Source organism: Mobula birostris, chromosome 21 (genome assembly GCF_030028105.1).
Source record: "Mobula birostris isolate sMobBir1 chromosome 21, sMobBir1.hap1, whole genome shotgun sequence".
Taxonomy (NCBI): domain Eukaryota; kingdom Metazoa; phylum Chordata; class Chondrichthyes; order Myliobatiformes; family Myliobatidae; genus Mobula; species Mobula birostris.
In genome coordinates, this window is record NC_092390.1 from 17845079 (window position 1) to 17862957 (window position 17879).

Here is a 17879-nt window from a genome sequence, read left to right on the forward strand (position 1 = left end):
AAATGGAATTTCCAATGTTTTAATTGTATTGAAGTTATCAGAAATGTATAATTTATGCCTTATAGTTTCCTGCAATGATGTAGTCAAATTTGCCGATGTTATAGGCAGGATGAATGAATTATATATTATTAATTTGCAACGAAGGTTTTCATGAGTGTTTCGCTGCCAGCTGGAATTGGTTCCGTTGTTGTGTGTTGTGTGTGCATTTTGCACTGCCTTTGGGATATTTATTCTTCACGGTTTCATGTCCCAACCCATGCCTGTTCCAGCGCGCTCTTCGCAACCAGTTCAATCTTTAGAATTCAACAAGATTTTTTTTAAAAATACATACAATCCTGTTTTACAAAGACTGAGGTCACATGAAGGAGTTTACTGAATTATTCAATGATCTTTATGTATGGCGATTTTCAACGGGGCAGGGAACTGGGGGCTTCTTCAGCTGAGTGATGCGGCGCCCGCGGCAGACGGAGCGGCCGGTTCACTGACGTCTAGTAGCTCTGAAACGGGGTGGACACGGGGAGGTGGGGGGGGGGTGCGACTTGTACATTCCAGCCCGACCAGAGGTTTGACCTGTAGGGTATGATTGGGAACGTACCACCTGATCTCTCCTCAGCGCCGGTCTGTGAGTCAGTATGGGCCATTGGAATGAATAATTCGAGAATCCGAAATCCTTTTGGCATGAATTTCTGGCTTGACTTTATAAGGTTAGGTCCCGCCGTTCAGCTCCTCGCTGCCCTGTTAAACCCCCTCCCCTTCGCTCCTCGGCTCTGTCACTGCGATCCCAGCCAATAAAGAACAGCCCACCCCCTCCCCGCTCGTCCAGGATGCATTCTGTCTCGGAGTTCCTGGCAAACAATGATTGATGTTTCGGTTTCGAAGCCGACTCTGAAACCTCCTGCAAAATAACACCAGCCTCCCGGCTGCCGCTTCGCCCGCTCCGAGGAGCCGCAGAACTGAGGCGAATTTTATTTGTTTGGGAGACCGGGGGAGCCGGGATCGCGCCTGGGAAACGCCACGGTTACCGGGCAACCCCTCTGAGCAGGGATGGATCCATTGGGCGGACCGCATCCGCACTCTCAGCACGAACCCATCAGTTTTGGAATAGACCAGATCTTGAACAATCCGGATCAAGGAAGTTGCATGATTCCGAATTCGCGGCTCCAGGATGTGGACTACGGACTAGGATGTATGGTCAGCGGGAGTTACAACAACGTACCGGTAAACTACGCCAACAACGGCGGCGGCGGCGGCTACAACGGTGCCTGCAGCTTGTCCTCGCTGGCCGGTCCGTACGGCGTCAACCTGGGCATGAACGGCAACGGCTTGAACCCAGCGGGTGTCATCAGGGTGCCTGCCCATCGGCCGGTGACCGCCGGCGTTCACCAGCCCATGAGCACGGGTAGTGCTCCTGGCCCCGCCGCCAACAACTCCCTGGGCAACATGACATTCCCGTGGATGGAGAGTAATAGGAGGTACACGAAGGACAGGTTCACAGGTAAGGGGGAACGGGGACGGTGAGTTAAGACCACTAAACCCACAACAGCACCATCCCCTTCTATATAATCACTCGCAATTCCAACCCCTTCTCCCTTGCTAGAGTCTGGGAACAATCCTTATTTCCTAACCTTCCTTGTTTGTTTTCTGAAATTATCAACGCGGGCACCGTAGCGGCATTTTCGCCAGGAATCGTTTTTCGGGTATTTTAACAATGACGCTCAGAATTTATATTAATAGAATGTGATTTCTTTTTAATTAAAAAGAGATAGAACCAACCAATTTAAATTTAAAACTGAAAGGAATCAGTAAAACCAAGGGACAAAGATGATCTCATAATTCTCCACAAACTCCCGCCTTCAAAACATTTAACACAATTAAAGAACTGACTGACCTATATTAAATCAGGTCCGGAGTATCGACCAAACATCCCTCCATAATTCACGAAGACTTTATCTAAAACCCGAACGAATTAGTCCCCTTCGGAGCGACTGTGATTATTTGAAGCCTAGCATTTGTTTGGATTTTCTTTTTACTGATCAAGATCACTCAGTAAAGATTTGTCCAAAAGCTACTCCCAGAAATAATCCTTCAGAGAAACTATTTATCTGCAAATATGAAGGTCTGAGAATTTAAAATAATTATTATATTTTGGTAATGAGTTATTACTGTCACATGTAGCGAGACACGGTGAAAAGCTTGAGGGGAAATCGTATTTCAATATAAAATGAATCGATTATCTACAAATTAATGTTAGCTTGTAAAATTCAAATATATCTTATACACGTTTTATTTTATGAAACTATAATGTACTTAAATGCTTCCATAAAAATCTTCTTGTTTAATCACACATTAATGCTAAAAGTGTGTGATTTAATCACTGGATTTAAATGTAATAATCTGTCGGGATAAATTGTGTTTTAAAGCTGTTAGTTAGAAATGGCACATAACACTGGTTCTGTGTCGTATGTTTATGAAACGAAACCTGTTTTGAAGGCAATGATTTTATAATTCAGTTTCTTTTTCACAATGTGGATTTTGAAAGTGAGGTGATAGCAGTGTGGCCTTTTTGTGAGACTGTACACAGGCCTCTTCGATGCTCCGGCTCGGCCTTTCTCGCGGTGCAACTCGCCGAATTTCTGCCGCTGCATTACCGAGAGAAGGCTGCGGATCCTCGGGCAGTTTCGCCGCTTCTGCTCGAAAATCCCAAGGCATGTTCGCCGTCCCCAGGCCGGGCCGGGCTGCCGCGCTGAAATGGGCGAGGCGGGTGAAATATATTTTACTTAAAGACTGTGATATTTCCAAATGGGTTTTAATCGAATATAAAAGGGGCTTCTTCCCCCTTCGTCGCCCACCCGGTCGGAGAGCCCCGGGGTGCAGAGAGCCGGGAGCCGAGGGCCGAGGGTGTACCGGTGCGGCAATAGGCCCAAAGTCTCCGCTTTGTAACTTTGTCTCAAACCTTTTCACTCCAATCCACACTCCCTCTCTTTTCTCTCAATTTCAACTTCACGCCGTTGGTTCTTTACTGACCTGTAATCCCAAATGTTTCATCAATTTCCCCACTCTTCTACCCGTTCCCTTCCCGAAACCATTCCCGTTTTCCGGGTACTTAAATCTCTTATACTCTCTTTTGATAGACTGCACCTACACCTATCTACCCCGTACCATTCTCTCCCTATCCCCCAACCCCCGCACTTCATCCGTCCATTTTCTCTGCTTCCCCTTTCATTGTATTTCTGTGCCCCCGTCCTTATCTTCCCCCCCATCCCCTTCACACTGACACTGACCCTTGAGTATTTATAGATAGTTTTTAGCCCAACAATTTGACCTTTATTCATATTGAAGGGAGAAGGACGAAGATATCTGCAACGGGGTTGGTCTGTGAAATCATTGCTCCGCGATTTAAGTTTCTTTTAAAGCGAAATATGGTGACTCACTGCCCCGCAGGACCGAGTGGCCGTGCGCCCCAGGCGCCCGGGATTCGCGTCTATGTCCGGGCTCCGAGATTCTCCTCATCACCCGCCCGTCCTCTTTTTTCAGTGGCTCTCTCGCCATTCACCGTGACCCGGAGGATAGGGCACCCGTACCCAAACCGCACTCCGCCGAAGAAAAAGAAACCGCGGACCTCGTTCACGCGCCTCCAGATCTGCGAGCTGGAAAAGCGCTTTCACCGCCAGAAGTACCTGGCGTCGGCCGAGAGGGCAGCGCTGGCCAAGGCCCTGAAAATGACCGACGCTCAAGTGAAAACCTGGTTTCAGAACAGGCGGACCAAGTGGAGGTAAGGGCCGGGCTGGGACGAAACACAGGCCAAATCCCTGGGCTGATAACTGCAGCCTTCCTTCTCCCTGTCTCTCCAATCCCCCGCCGGCCTCTTCCCCTCCTCAACCCGTCACAGTAGCAAACGCGCGGACCAAGTGACTGATGGAAGTGAGGGGGGTTAGTCTGTATTTCGTCACAAAGGTTCTTAAAAAATCAGCGTCTAAATGGGGTTGCGGGAGCCGGCAACTATGGAGGGCGAATGAACAGAATGGTGGACTCAGAATAGTATCACTGCCGAACTCCTTTCTATAGAAGCTGAAAAAGTTGTGTCAAACTTTCAGAACTTAGTTGGGCAATAGGGAACATTTTACACTGTCTTACACACACTGGGATTAAGAGCAAGAGGAGGCCGCTCGGCCCTTCAAGGCTGATCTGCCATTTCATGGATCCATGGTCCGAATGGGACTCCAATGTCTCATCTGTCCCAGAAACCCTTTCTCCCTTGCCTACCACCCCCAGCCTTGGAAAGATGTGAGGTTTTTACTTCGATCGTCCTTTGAGGAAGACTGACAGTCTTCTGGGCCGGGATGGGGAGTGGGGAGCTGATAAATCGTCCAACCCCTGTTTAAATGGACGATAAACACAAGAGATCCTGCATAAACTGGAAATCTAGAGCAACACACGCACAAAAATGCTGGAGGAACTCAGCAGATCAGGTAGTATCTATGGAAAAGAGTAAACAATCGACGTTTTGGGTCGAGTGCTGATGAAAGATCTCGGCCCGGAACGTCGACTGTTTATTCATTTCTGTGGAAGCTGCCTGGATGATAAGTTATACGTATTTAAATTTTAGCATGGATAGGAACCGGGTATACGGAGCTGAAACTGGCTTTGTTTTATCAAGTGAAAAGATTTGGTAAAAAGCGTAAACATAAATCGGCCACAAATAAATCGGACGGACATTCAGGAAAAGCCTATCCATGCTGCGAGCGGGGCCAACGCGGAACTGGCTCTGACGGAGAAGGGAGGTGAGGGTTAAAGGAAAGCAGGATAAACCCAGGAACGGAGGAGAAATTAAAAGTGGCCGGAGAAAGGAAGGGTGGCGTGGGGTTAAACCCCTACAGGGGCGGCTGATGGGAATCACCGGTCCCCGTTCATTCCTGGTAATAGCTCTTTATCTCATGTGCACGTTTGAGTTTAGTAACCAAGATCAAGTACGTGCGGGCCGGTGAAACCTTCCGTCCGCTAGTTTCCTGCCACCCTCATCGGGCCTTAAATGAAACTGGCTGACCTACACAATTTTTCGTTTATTTATAAATTATTTCGATCGTAATTGACGGGTAATTACTGCCGGTGGAAATGGACATTTCTTATTCAAACCAGGCAAAACTTAATACTGAAAAAGAAAATTTAAAGATGTTGAAAACGCGAAAGAGTTTCAGAAGGGAATTGTCCTCAGCGGTTTTTACCTCCTCCGCTATCGAACAACCTTTCCCCGCCTTACTCGGTGAAAGGCAGTGATCGGTGTTGAATTCCGCTCTGGTAAAACAAAGAGAAACTCCGTTAGATTCCCTGTGAATAAACACTGGCCGACTTCTCGATTTCGGGACGAACTGGGCCGGCCTGACCCGATTCTTGCCCGTACTTCTGTACAGAGATCGGGGGAAGCGAGAGATGCGTCCCGTGTCCTCGGCCCCCGCCTCTGGACCCGCAGGCCTTGTGCTAAGATCGGATTCCAGCGAGCGCGCAGGAGATTTCTCGGTAAACGGGAAACGGGTGGGCTGAAGCTCCACGGCCAGGAAGAAAAGAGTGGGAGGGGGCGAGTGAAGGGGGTGAATGGAGGAAGGCGGACGAAGGAAGGGAAGGCGAGGGGGAGAAGGAGGCCGAGGGAGCGTAGGTGTTCCTAATATTGAGTTGTTTTCCTGGGTGAGGGTCCTGGGACACAAAGTTGCGGAAGTGGAGATGTGCGTGACGTGTATAAACTGCAGGAAAGTTTTCAGATATCAGCAAACAGATTTGACAAAAGAAACAAACATATCGCCGTAACCCCTTTTGCCCGTCCCAAACCCACCTCCCTTACTCTTAGACCTGCTACCATCTCCCTCCTCCCCCCCCCCCCACGACTGGACTGAGTTCCATCTTCCCCCTGCTCCGTCCTAGACAAATCCGTTCGTCCTGTACTGATGGCTCCTGGTTATCAATTCCCGCCAAATGGAAGCATCTCCCCGAATCCATTCACCGTGGTATAATTCTTAAAACACCTGACCCCTAAGAGGTCCCGGCCCGTCCCGGCTCCAGGAGATCTTTATATACCTACCATGAGCCCGCCACTATATGGACACCAGGATTGCACCGTTTCCCAGTGCGGTTCCCCCCCCCCCCCACCCCGCAAATGCTGGACCCCGGAATCAATACAGAAAATGCTGGGGATGTTCAGTGGGTCTGGCCCGATGAAACGTGGAGACCGCTTCTCTCTTCGCGGATCTTTCCAATTCACTAGGCATTTCCAGCGTTGGTTCAGGTGGAAATTGTTTCATGCTGTTAGTGATGTTCGTTCCCGCATCCTCGTCTCTCCGCCCCATTCACACTCTGATCTTCAGTGCCCGTCGCCTCGGTGGTCAGTCCTGAAGTTAATTAGTCCGCCCCCACCGCCAATGCCCGTTCAATCGCTTCCTCTTGGGACACATCGGCGGAAATTTCATTCCTCCAGCCCTGCGTTCAGACATTGGTAGCCGGACCACTGGGATTTGGTGCACGTTCCTCTCCCACCCACCCCACCCCACTACCCCGGCTGCCGCCGGTTGTCCCGGGTTCACGGCCTGGACAGTGACTTCTCACCCGACTGTCAGGTGATTGAGAGAAAGGTCCAGGGTCCGCAGAAAAAATATTAAATACTCCTCCTTCGTTGCAGATTTCGTTCTCCCAATTTATCCCCACCCAAACCGCTCGCACCCTCACCTTCTCCCTTCTTCCCACACCCTCTGTCACCCCACTTTCTACCACTCACCCCATTTCTCACTCTCCCCCTCATTCTCTCTCTCTCCCACCCTCTCCCCCTCTCCCTCCCTCTCTCTATCTCTCCTTTCTCCATTTTCTCGCACTAACGCACAACAACCCGTCCCAGTTTTTGAACTGAAAAAACTGGGTGATAAACAGAGCAGCGTCAGGACGAGCCTATGTGGGAAATGATGAGGCGAATTTGAGATGACCAATTTCCAGGAACAATTCTCCCCGCTAGCCGCTCCCGGTTCCCCTCTCTCCCCTTCAAAACTCTGTCCCTGTCTTAGTTCACCTTTTCTTGACATTATCTCATCTTTTCCCTTCCTGCTTCTCGCTCCTTCTATGTTTCAATTTTCCCCTCCATCCTATTTCTTTCCCCCAATCTTTCCCTGCCCCGCCACTCCCTCTACCCTTCTCCCTCTCTCCCGACCCCCCACCCCCCGCTGCCGCCCCGTTTCTGAGGCCTAGCTTCGCGGCACCTGCGTGCCCGGTTAAAGGGCAATTGTTTGGTTGGATCACAGGAAGCAGGTCAGGCCAGGGTGTAAATTCTCACCGCGCATTCATAGCTGGGATTCCGGGTGAGGACGGTGCCTACCTTCGGCGGGCAAACAGCCTCGTCACACCAGGACCGCAGTCCGAAATCCAGAACGCATTTGCCGGGTTTGCATGTGAACACCAGATGCGAACAGTCAATAAAAAGGAGAGCTGACATTTAGCATGGAAAGTCTTCCGTGAAAGCGAGGGATAGGTTGGTGGTGGGGTGAGGGGGGGAGATGCGGTTGGGAACCCCGATAAACGGCAGCAAGATGGCAGGAATGGAGAGGTCAGGTTGGAAAGTGTGGGTCTGGACGGTGGTTAGCATCGAAGTGACACCAGCGAGGGCAGGTAGCAGAGCTTTGTCCTTAAAACAAACACTTGGGGTTGATTATAGGGAGATTGGACCGAAAAGGGAGACAGGTTTGCTCCTCATTTGGTCAGAGCGTTGTTAGACAGCAGAGAGCGTGCACCCTGGTTGTCCTGTTACGGAAAGGTGTGTGGCGAGAACGCAGAGGAGGCTTGCAAGGAATGCGCAAGAAATTCAGAGACGTTGACACCAGGGAAAGCCTGAAGCGACGGGCAGACCTTTCACTTGAGAGAAGAAGGGAGACTCCGCGTACATCTGTGAACTGCTGGAAGGTTCTGGCGGGGCAGAGAGTCTGCCTGCGCTGGCGGGACGGGGGAAACAGAGACCGTCGGTGTCAGCGGGGGAAATCCACAGGAACCCCTTTCCCTCGAGGGCGGTGGGAATGTGGAGTTCACTTCCAAATGGAGGGGTAGCGGTGGGGAGTGTCCATGAGCGTTTAACGGGAAGGGAGCGAGCAGAGGAAAGAACGGAGTCGCAGAACACTGCAGAACAGAAACGGATCCTTCGGTCCATCTAATCCGTGCTGAACTATTGTTCTGCCTAGTCCCGTTGACCCTCTCCTGGACCATGATTCTACATAACCTTCCCATCCACCTACCTATTTAAACTTACCTTAAATGTTGAAATCGAACCCTCATCCAGCATTTCTGCTTGTTCACACGGAGAATGGGGGAAATGGGGGGAGGGGCGGGGTGCATGCGGAGCCTCCGGGTGGAAAATAAACACTAGCAGGGACTGGTTCGGCAGAATCGCTTATTTCGGTACCGTCCACCCGTGATACCTCGTATAACGTGAGCTAACAATCCCGTGTAATATGTGCTATCCGCCTAAATAATCCGGCGCGATGCAGATTTTACGGTGTTTAGCTGAATGATTCTATGGTACCTGCCTGGCCTGCTGAGTTTCTCCAGCATGTTGTGTGTGTTGCTCAGATTTCCGGCATCTGCAGATTTTCTCTTGTTGTTGTAGACAGAGCTGACAATTCAGAAGGTTCAGAAGCAGTCGGCATGGTATAAAGGTGCCACAATCAAATGTGGCGGGAGCATTTCGTTTTAACACAACGAATGTTTCAAGCCTAGGACCTCCTGCCACAGTTGGAAGGGGCTGGTATGCTCTTTATACGGTTTAAATTAGACTTGAATGAGTATCTTCATATTGTCATAGAGTAATACAGCACGGAAACAGGCCGTTCGGCCCATTTGGTCCATGCCAGCCACAGCATCCTTCTTGCTAGGACCAGTTACCCACATTCGCCCCATAACCCTCTAAGTCCTTTTCCTCTAACTACCTATGTAAATGCTTACGATTTAAATTGTAGCCTTAACTGTTACGATTTATCCATCTCGACCACCTCCTCTGGCAGCTCGTTACCCTCTGGAAGGAGAAATGCGTGGCTCTGGGGAGAGGGGCGTAGCACACAAACGCGGAGTCACTGGGGTTTTAACAACGCTGGGGTCTCTTCAGCCGATCACATTCAAACAGCATACGGCCACGCACCTTTGGGTCAGTGACCTGCAGATCCACATTTCGGGGACAAAAGGCCCGAGTGGACGTTCTAGATGAATGTCCGCCCCGCTGCTGTAATCGTTCTATGATCCTGATGGGGTGGTTGCATATGAGACAGTCCGGAATCCAGAGGAGTGTGGAATTGGATTCAGACTTCTCCTATCAGATCCCTTCTTCTTCAGCATTTTACCTCGTCCACCTATCACTACCCAGCTTCTTACTTCATCCCCCTCCCACCCCATCCACCTTCTCCCCCAACTGGTCTCACTTATCACCTACCATCTATCCCCCTTCCCTCACTTTCCTATTCTGGCCTATCCCCCCCTTCCTTTCCAGTTCCGAAAAAGGGTCTGCACACAAAACCTCGACTGTTTACTCCTCTCCATAGATGCTGCCTGACCCGCTGAGTTTCTTCCGAATTTTGTGTGTGTCCTCCTCTGCAGTATCTATTGTTTCATGTTTCACGTCCGAGATTTGGAACGAAAGGCAGGAAAGTGGCTCTGGAGTCGTGAGCGCTGGCCCGTTATCCATCAACGCCGCTGGGTGCCAGAGCGTCCAGCGGGAGAAAGGATAAGCCAGCGTCCTTACAGATGAGCAACATACAATCTGCTGGAGAAACCCAGCGAATCGAGCAGCGTATGAGGGAGGAAAAGAGTTTCGATTTGAACTCCTGCATCAGGACCCGAAACGTCGACAATTTCTTTCTTCCCGCGGAGTTCATCTAGCAGATTTTTTTTTAGTTGATTCTCAAGAGATTGTGCAGATTGTCGCTCAGGGTTCTAGCAGCGGCAGTTTCTGGTGACTCTCTTAAACAGAATTAGAATCAGGTTTAATATCACCGGCGTATGTCGCGAAATGTGTTGCTCTGCCGCAGCAGTACATTGCAACACATAAAAAAGCTATAAATTGCAATCATCTATATACATATATATTTAATTAGTGCAAAAGAGAGAAAAATAAAAAGAAAAAAAACGGTGAGGTAGTATACACGAGTTAATTGTCCATTCAGAAATCTGGTGGCGGTTCCTGATGAACCTGATGAAATCTGATGAAGCTGTTCCTAAATCGTTGAGTGTGTGTATTCAGATTCCCTGTTCTACCTTCTGGATGGTAGCAATGAGCAAAAATGAGACAAGGTCATGGGGGGGGGGGCCTTTTCGAGGCGTCGCCTTTTGAAGCTGTGATCGATGCTGGGGAGATTAGTGCCAGGGCTGGAGCTGGCTGCCTACTCCCGCAAACACGAGGAAATCTGCAGACGCTGGAAGTTCAAACAACACACACAAAAGTTGCTGGTGAACGCAGCAGGCCAGGCAGCATCTCTATGAAGAGGTACAGTCGACGTTTCGGGCCGAGACCCTTCGTCAGGACTAATTGAAAGAAGAGATAGTAAGAAATTTGAAAGTGGGAGGGGGAGGGAGAGATCCGAAATCAACTTTCCAGCTCTTGGCTCCATCCTTCCCCCTCCTGTCTTCTCCTATCATTTCGGATCTCCCCCTCCCCCTCCCACTTTCAAATTTCTTACTATCTCTTCTTTCAGTTAGTTCTGACGAAGGGTCTCGGCCCGGAACGTCGACTGTACCTCTTCCTAGAGATGCTGCCTGGCCTGCTGCGTTCACCAGCAATTTTTGTATGTGTGGTTGTTTACTCCGTTGGTTTTTAATTTATTTGTCCTGATCCGGCCATTAACAGGACGTATCCGATGCATTTGGCCTCATAATCAGGGCAGACGTGACGGGCCGAAGAGCCTCCTCCTGGGCTCTGCTGCTGATTGGTCTATCTCGAGTTCCTCATTCGTGAGCCATGTAGAGCTACAGCTATAGTATTGTGGACGTAAATGCAGCTGATTTCAGATTATTAACTGATTTAAATTCCCTGATTGGGGTTGGAATTTCGTGCACCATTGCCGGTACTGTTGGCCGCGAGTGTTTCTGCCCCCCCCCCCCCCCCATACACCGAGGATTGCTCGGTATCTCTGTCGTGCAGTTTTCTAACGGGGAGGATCTGTGACCCATGGTGGGTGGCAAAGACTGTGGTTTACAGTATAAATTTGGAAAAGAAAGTTTCACAGAAATGAAAGCAGCGGATTTGTGCCAAAGGGTGACTATTGGTTGGATATTGCGAAAGAATATAAAACGTGCTTCCTCTGATTGATGGCTGTGACCTGGGGCTCTTTCTTTGATTGGCGGAATAGTAGCGGGAGGTGGGGATTAGGTGGGACTGTCTCCTTTCATTGGCGTCCTGTTCTGGAAACTCCCTATTAACCAAATCGTCTAATAAGTCGAAGTATAAAGTTGGACACCGGCGATTGTGGGAGGGGGTGGGGCGGTCTCTAAATGTGAACGGGAAGATTAAATAAATAAACAACCCTTGGTGAACGGGAGTTCGCTGCGCCGATGCTGAGAAAGAGGACGTTTTCTGTCCAGTGACGCGGGCGTGAAGAGCGTCGGTGAAAATTCCTAATGCAGACCAGAAAGTGAGGCGGCCGTGGCTACTTGTGAGAGGGAACGCTGACCGCGAGAGTTTCTGCCCCTCTGTGTATCGGGGCCACCTCCCAGCACAACGTCTCAGTTCACTCGTGTGAAAGGCCCCTCCGTCCCCATCCCCGGAGTCACCCGTTCAAGCAGTTCAGAGCGTTTTACTGAAGTTGGTGCGCTGAGACACACGGGGGCAGTGAAATTCCTTGCTCCTGTAAATCGTGTGCACGGTAATAATAGACACAACAGTAAATACCGTAAAATCGTGTGCACGGTAATAATAGACACAAGAGTAAAGACCGCGACAGCGTATGAACAGCAAAACAGTGCAAAGATTGTAAAGCCGTTTAAAATGGTGCAAAGTACCGAAAGAGGGATAGAGAACGTGACAGCATTACCGGGAAGGGGATGTGAAAGATGCGAAGTTTTGCAGTCAATTCTTTTCTCCTTCCCCCACCCCCGACGCTGCTCGACCCGTTGTGTTCCTCCAGCCGGTAGTTGGTTGCGCCAGGTTCCACCATGCGCCGTCTCTGCTGCTTCTTTGTGAAAAAGAGCATTGCCTCGGGAGTCTGGTAGGAGTGGGGAAAAGCCGCTCTTTGAGGAAAGACCTGGACACGATGTTTCCATCAGGGGGCACAGTCTCAAAATAAAGGGGTGAGGAGAAACGAGGAGGAATTTCTTTATTGGATACGATAGGGTATTTTAAGAGACTCTTAGAGAGGTACATGGAGCTTAGAAAAATAGAGGGCTAAGCCGTAGGGTAATTATAGGCAGTTTCTAGAGTAGATTACATGGTCAACACAACATTATGGGCCGAAGGGCCTGTAATGTGCTGTAGATTCCCAGGGTGCTGAATCTGTAAAATTCGTTGGCACAGTCGGCCACAGCGGGCCGAGTCATCGCGTGTATTTTAGACGGAGATTCATGTGTTCTTTATTGGTACGAGGGTTAAGGGTTACGAGAAAGTGGGAGAAAGGGATTGAAAAAAAATCGGCCGCAATTGAATAGCGGAACAGACTCAATGGGCTGAATGGCCTAACTCTCTTCTTATATCTTACGATAACGTCGTTCATTCAGTGCCAGTCAACGAATGTCGGAGTGGTATACGAATATGTACTTTGACAATACATTTATTTTGAACTTTGAATAGTTATTGCCCACTCCAGTCCTTGTGGGAAAGGTTTGTCGGGGGTAGAGACCTAGTCCCACCCTCCCCTCACCCTTCTCCCTTCCCCCCCACCACCCACCCACCCACCCCGACTCCCCACACCAAGGCCGGCGTCAGGCAGGTTGATTGACAGAGTCTCTGTCTCTTTCTGTTTCGGTTGCTGGTTGCTCCTGGGCGAAGGCGGCAGACGGCGGAGGAGAGAGAGGCAGAGAGGCAGCAGGCGAACCGCATCCTGATGCAGCTCCAGCAAGAGGCCTTTCAGAAGTCGCTGAGCCAGCCCATCCAACCCGACCCCATCTGCCTGCACAACGCCTCCCTGTTCGCGCTGCAGAACCTGACGCCCTGGTCGGACGACAACAGTAAGATCGCCTCCGTCACCTCTGTGGCCGCATCCTGCGAATAGTCTCCTGCAGCCCTCCTCCCCCGGGCTCCTGTTCCTCGCTTCGGGCCGAGACACCGGGACTTGCCGGCACCGGAAGCCGGACTCCCGGAGCAGATCAGAGAGCCGAGGGCGAGGTCAGGTAACTGGGACCTTGTGTGAAACAGCACGGGCCCCGGGCAACCGGCAGAGCAAACGGATTGTCTGCAGGCACAGAGCCCGGGACACGAATCGCCAGCGAAGAGTACCTCGGAGGCAGAGGGAGCCAGCGGTACAGATGCAAAGAGAGAGACAAGGACTCTGCACACACAGCTCTCGGTGTCAGCCAGCCCTCTGTCGCATTGCAGACCGTCCTCCACCCCAGACCCCCAAATGGCCCAGCAGCTGCAGTACGGCCGGTTCCGATGTGTCTGAGAAGACTGGGGGTCCGGGAAGTACAAACCTGGGCTGGGCGGCTCACCAACCTTCAATGAAGCAACTGGTCTTAGTGTCAGAGTTCCCCTTCACAGTGACCGCCCACATTCACAGTGAACCCCCCCCCCAATCCACAGTACATTGGACACCCTTTCACAGTGACCCCTCCCCTTCACAGTTACTCAACCCTTTGTAGTCCCTTCACAGTGCCCCCTCTCGCAATGATATACCCCTCCTCACAGTGCTCCCCCATAGTAATCTCGCCAACACCACACTCTGATGCCCAAATTAAATTGTTTCAAGCTGTTAATTTGTTACAGGATATTTTGAGACAAAATATATAGAAAAACGCTGGAAAGACTTGATTAGTTCGGGTTGTGTCGGCGGAGAGGAAAGCAGTTCACGTTTCAGGTCAGAAACATTTCATTGCACTTGAAAGGTGAGCTCTGTCTCTCTCTCTCTCCACAGACGCTGCCCAACCTGCCGAGTATTCCCGGCAATTGCTGGTTCTGCCGCAGGTTTCAAGCAGTTTTTCTCTGGAGGTTCCGGCTGCTGTTTCGGGATGGGAGGTGAACTCGCCTCTCCGCTAGCGACTCCTGGTGCCCGGGAGCGGCAGTGCAACGCCCTTGGAGGCGAGGGTGATGTGGTTGCCACACCATGCCTGGCCTTCTTACCCGCGAATGACGGAGGAGGCGGTTCCTCCTCATCCAAGACATAGTGAGGGAGAGCGACTGACAGTTTACACAAGTTCTCATAATGATGACAAACCGTGCCCGCTCTCTGCCAATGGCAAGTTAGTTTTAAAAAAAATCCAGTTAGTAAGAGGTCCGAGTTCACACTTTAAACGCTAACACACTGAACTTATCCCTGGGCTGCGGCGAAGGGGCTAATTCTGTAAGATATAGTGAGTACACTCTAAAATTATATCTGAAAGCGCGCCTACACATACACCCCACACACAAACAGTATATAAAACATATAAATGTATAAAATGGTAAAATAGTGATGAAAGTATTTTGCTTTCTGAAGGTCAATTTTAACTTTAATCGTGTGTGACAGAAATCTTAGAATGAAGTTCCAGACGCCACGATGATTTCAGCACACTAACCCGCCCTTAGCTGGGATAAAACTTGCAAGAAGGTTATGCACTTATGATAAATATTTTCAGTAATCACCTTTCTACGTTTCTTGTGTAAATTATGTCTAAAATGAGGAAAGAGAAGCCGTTTCTACACGATGGCTTTGTGTATTTGAAGAATCTCGGGTTTATTTTTGTATGAATGTTGCTTCCAAGAACAGAAACGTCACGGTGAAACCTTTCCCGTTTTACGAGTGGACTGCTCGAGAAGAGAGCAAAATGCACACCGGGGGCCGGTTGGTCTCTAGAGAGGGGGAGAATATCCTGCATTTCTATAGCGCCAGTCCCCTGCATCTGGCGCCCAAAGGTCTGTCCGCCAGGTAGTTTTGAAATGAGATGGAAAGCTTTGGGGTGGCGCACATCGTCCTGCAGTCGGAGGAGGTCAGTAATCACCGGCAAACGTCTCCGGGTCCCTCCCCTCGGCCCCCGCCCCAGAGGTGACACTGGGAGGCCGATGATGTAACCCCTTTTCCCCATCCTACTTGCTCGGATCCTGAAGGTCGTTCCAGAACCACCTCCCCTCCCAACTCCCGCTTTATCTGTAGGGAAATAGTCATAAAGTCCGGCAGCAATACAGCACGGACACAGGCCATCCGGCCCTACCAGTCCATGCCGACCTGGGTGCCCACACAGCCAGTCCCAATTTCCTGTTTTTGGCCCATATTCCTCCAAGCCCCGCCTCTCTGTATGTACCTGCCTCGGCCACCTCCTCGGGCAGCTCGTTCCATATACTCACCGCCTTCTGCGTGAAAATATTACCCCTCAGGTCGCTTTTATATGCTTACCCTCTCATCCTAAATCTATGCCCTCTAGTTTTGGACTGCCCGTCCCTGGGGAAAGACTGTTACTGTACACCCTATCGATGTTTCTCGTGATTTTACAACTTTCGATGTGATCGCCCTTCTTTCTGCTTCTTCCATAGGAATAAAGCCCATTCTGGCCAACCTTTCCTTCTAACTCTAGTCGTCTAGTCCTGGCAATATCATTGCAGATCTTCTCTGCAGTCCTTACAGTTCAGCCGTGTCTTTCCCGTAACAGTGTGGCCAAAACCCTCCACAGCACTTCCAGTGCGGCCCCAACGAGGACGCAAACTTTAGGTGTGACGCATAGGCAGATCATACACGCCCAAGTTAGGACCCTCCGAACGGCGTTCACTTTGTCCGCCGGGAAGCTGGCGCTCTATCGCCGTCCACCCCCGGGGACCCTGCGTGATGGAACCGTGATTCCCGAAGGATACGGGACCCCGGTGTGGTGGGATTTAAATCTGCGGCCTGCCCCGAGGGAACTTCCATCTCTGACCCAGCGTTTTCGTGATATCACTGTTTTATGGTAGGGTCACGGGAGCTGTGCGTGTGATGTTCCAACCGCTAACTTGTAAACAGTGTAAATAAAACAGAAGTTCTTTTTCTTTGTCCGTGTTGTTGTTTCTAAGCGAGTTCCGCCAGGACTGAATCTCCCTCCGGCGCGGTGTCGGGAAAATGGGGAGGGGGCTGCGGGGAACATAAAATATTACAGATCCTTCGGTTTACCCTGTTGTGCCGACCTTTTAAACCGCTGTAAGACAAATCTAACCCTTCCCTCACAAACAGTCCTCCAATTTTCTGTCATCCATGTTCCTATCTAAGCACCTCCAATGAATCGTTCTACACACCCACCACTCTCTGTGTGAAAAATAACTTGCTTCTGACATCGCACCTGTACTTTCCTACGATCACATTAAAGTGATGCCTCCGCCTATTGGCCACTTGGTGTCTGGCTGTCCACCGAGCTCTGTCCCTTTTTCACCGTCTATACCACCTCTCATCCTAAAATCTCCAGCTCAAAGAATTTGACGGCTAAAACATCTACTGCAGGTTTACCGTCTGAGGGACGGTTCGGTTTTGGGGATGAACTGAGGGTCGTCCTCACTCCTTGTGTGTCTGAGGGGTCGTGGTAAAAAGAGGCCCCCCCCCGCGCCCCACCATCCCCGGCGCTGTCCGCCCACCTCCACCCTTCCTCTCCGCCCCACTTTTCATGTCGGGCCCGGGTGGTAGATGCTCTCAGATGGGGAGAGTCGCACCACTGCAGCGGGGTGGGTCGACCGAGCCGAGTGACCCTCCTCCCCCGCTCATGGCGCCGGACAAGATCCCTGCGCCCGGACTTCAGAGAACGGAACTCACACCGGGGCGGCGGTGTGGATGGCGGGTAATGGACAGGGCTAAAGGAGGCCATTTGGTCCATCGCGCCAGAAACTTGAAATCTGACAGCAGCGCTCCGTTGACTGTAGGTCACGGCTTCTCAGTCCTGTATTTGAGGGAAGGGGTGGGGTATGGTGAGTTCCAGGCCAACTCCTCCAGATGAGAAAATGTCCCCTCTTCCTGTCTAATCCTTCCACAAAGTATGTTAAACCACTGCCCCGGGGTTTGACCGCTCTGTTAGTCAGATGGGCTCATGCTGTTTATAACAAGGCTCTCGTTACTTTATACGCCCCAATCTTCCCTCTCATTCTCCTTTACACACTGCGGTCACCAAGGAAATCTGTCCAACCGACCCACATCCCTCACCCTCATCCCCACCTCCCATCGACCAACCCTCTTTCCCAACCCACCTACACCTTTTCCACAACTCCGCTATCACCAACCCACCGTCTGCCCTTCCCTGCCGACCCGAACTCTCCATCCCCCATTAACACACCCTCACCCCATCGCCACCAACCAAACAGTATGCAGGAGATTTGAGCGTAGTTGTTACTACTAAGGATAAGGAACTTTATAGGCTGAAAAGTCTGAAGTTACAGAGGTAAGTCTTGTAAGCCTTTGATTTTAGGGAAAGGTTGAACAGGTTAGGATTTTATTCCCTCGAATACATGCGAATGAGGGGAGATTTGTCAGAGGTATACAAAATTAAGAAGGATTATGGATAGGGTAAGTGTAAGAGTGTTTTTTTTCCATTGAGGTTAGGTGAGACTAGAATGAGAGGTCACGAGTTAGGGGTGAAAGGTGTGATGTTTAAGAGAAACACGAGGAGGGTCTTCTTCACAGAGGGTGGTGAGACTGTGCAAAGAGGTTCTATTTCAACATTTAAGAGGAATTCGAACGGGTACATAGATGGGAGGTTTATGGAGGGCTATGATGTGGGTACAGGCTGATGGGATACGGCAGAAT

At 50.5% G+C, this 17879-nt stretch overlaps 1 protein-coding gene across 2 annotated transcripts; it reads left to right on the plus strand.

Moving 5' to 3' along the window:
• Window positions 1-776: 776 nt before the first annotated feature.
• Window positions 777-16144, plus strand: tlx1 (T cell leukemia homeobox 1). 2 transcript variants are annotated; one of them, XM_072239062.1, is made up of 3 exons: window positions 777-1495; window positions 3535-3772; window positions 14067-16144. In XM_072239062.1, the coding sequence occupies exons 1-3, from the start codon at window positions 1045-1047 to the stop codon at window positions 14314-14316; spliced, it is 939 nt and encodes a 312-aa protein (XP_072095163.1). In that variant the 5' UTR covers window positions 777-1044; the 3' UTR covers window positions 14317-16144. The 2 variants fall into 2 exon arrangements, with proteins under 2 accessions (XP_072095163.1, XP_072095164.1); XM_072239063.1 differs by having other exon boundaries at window positions 12986-14148.
• Window positions 16145-17879: the final 1735 nt, after the last annotated feature.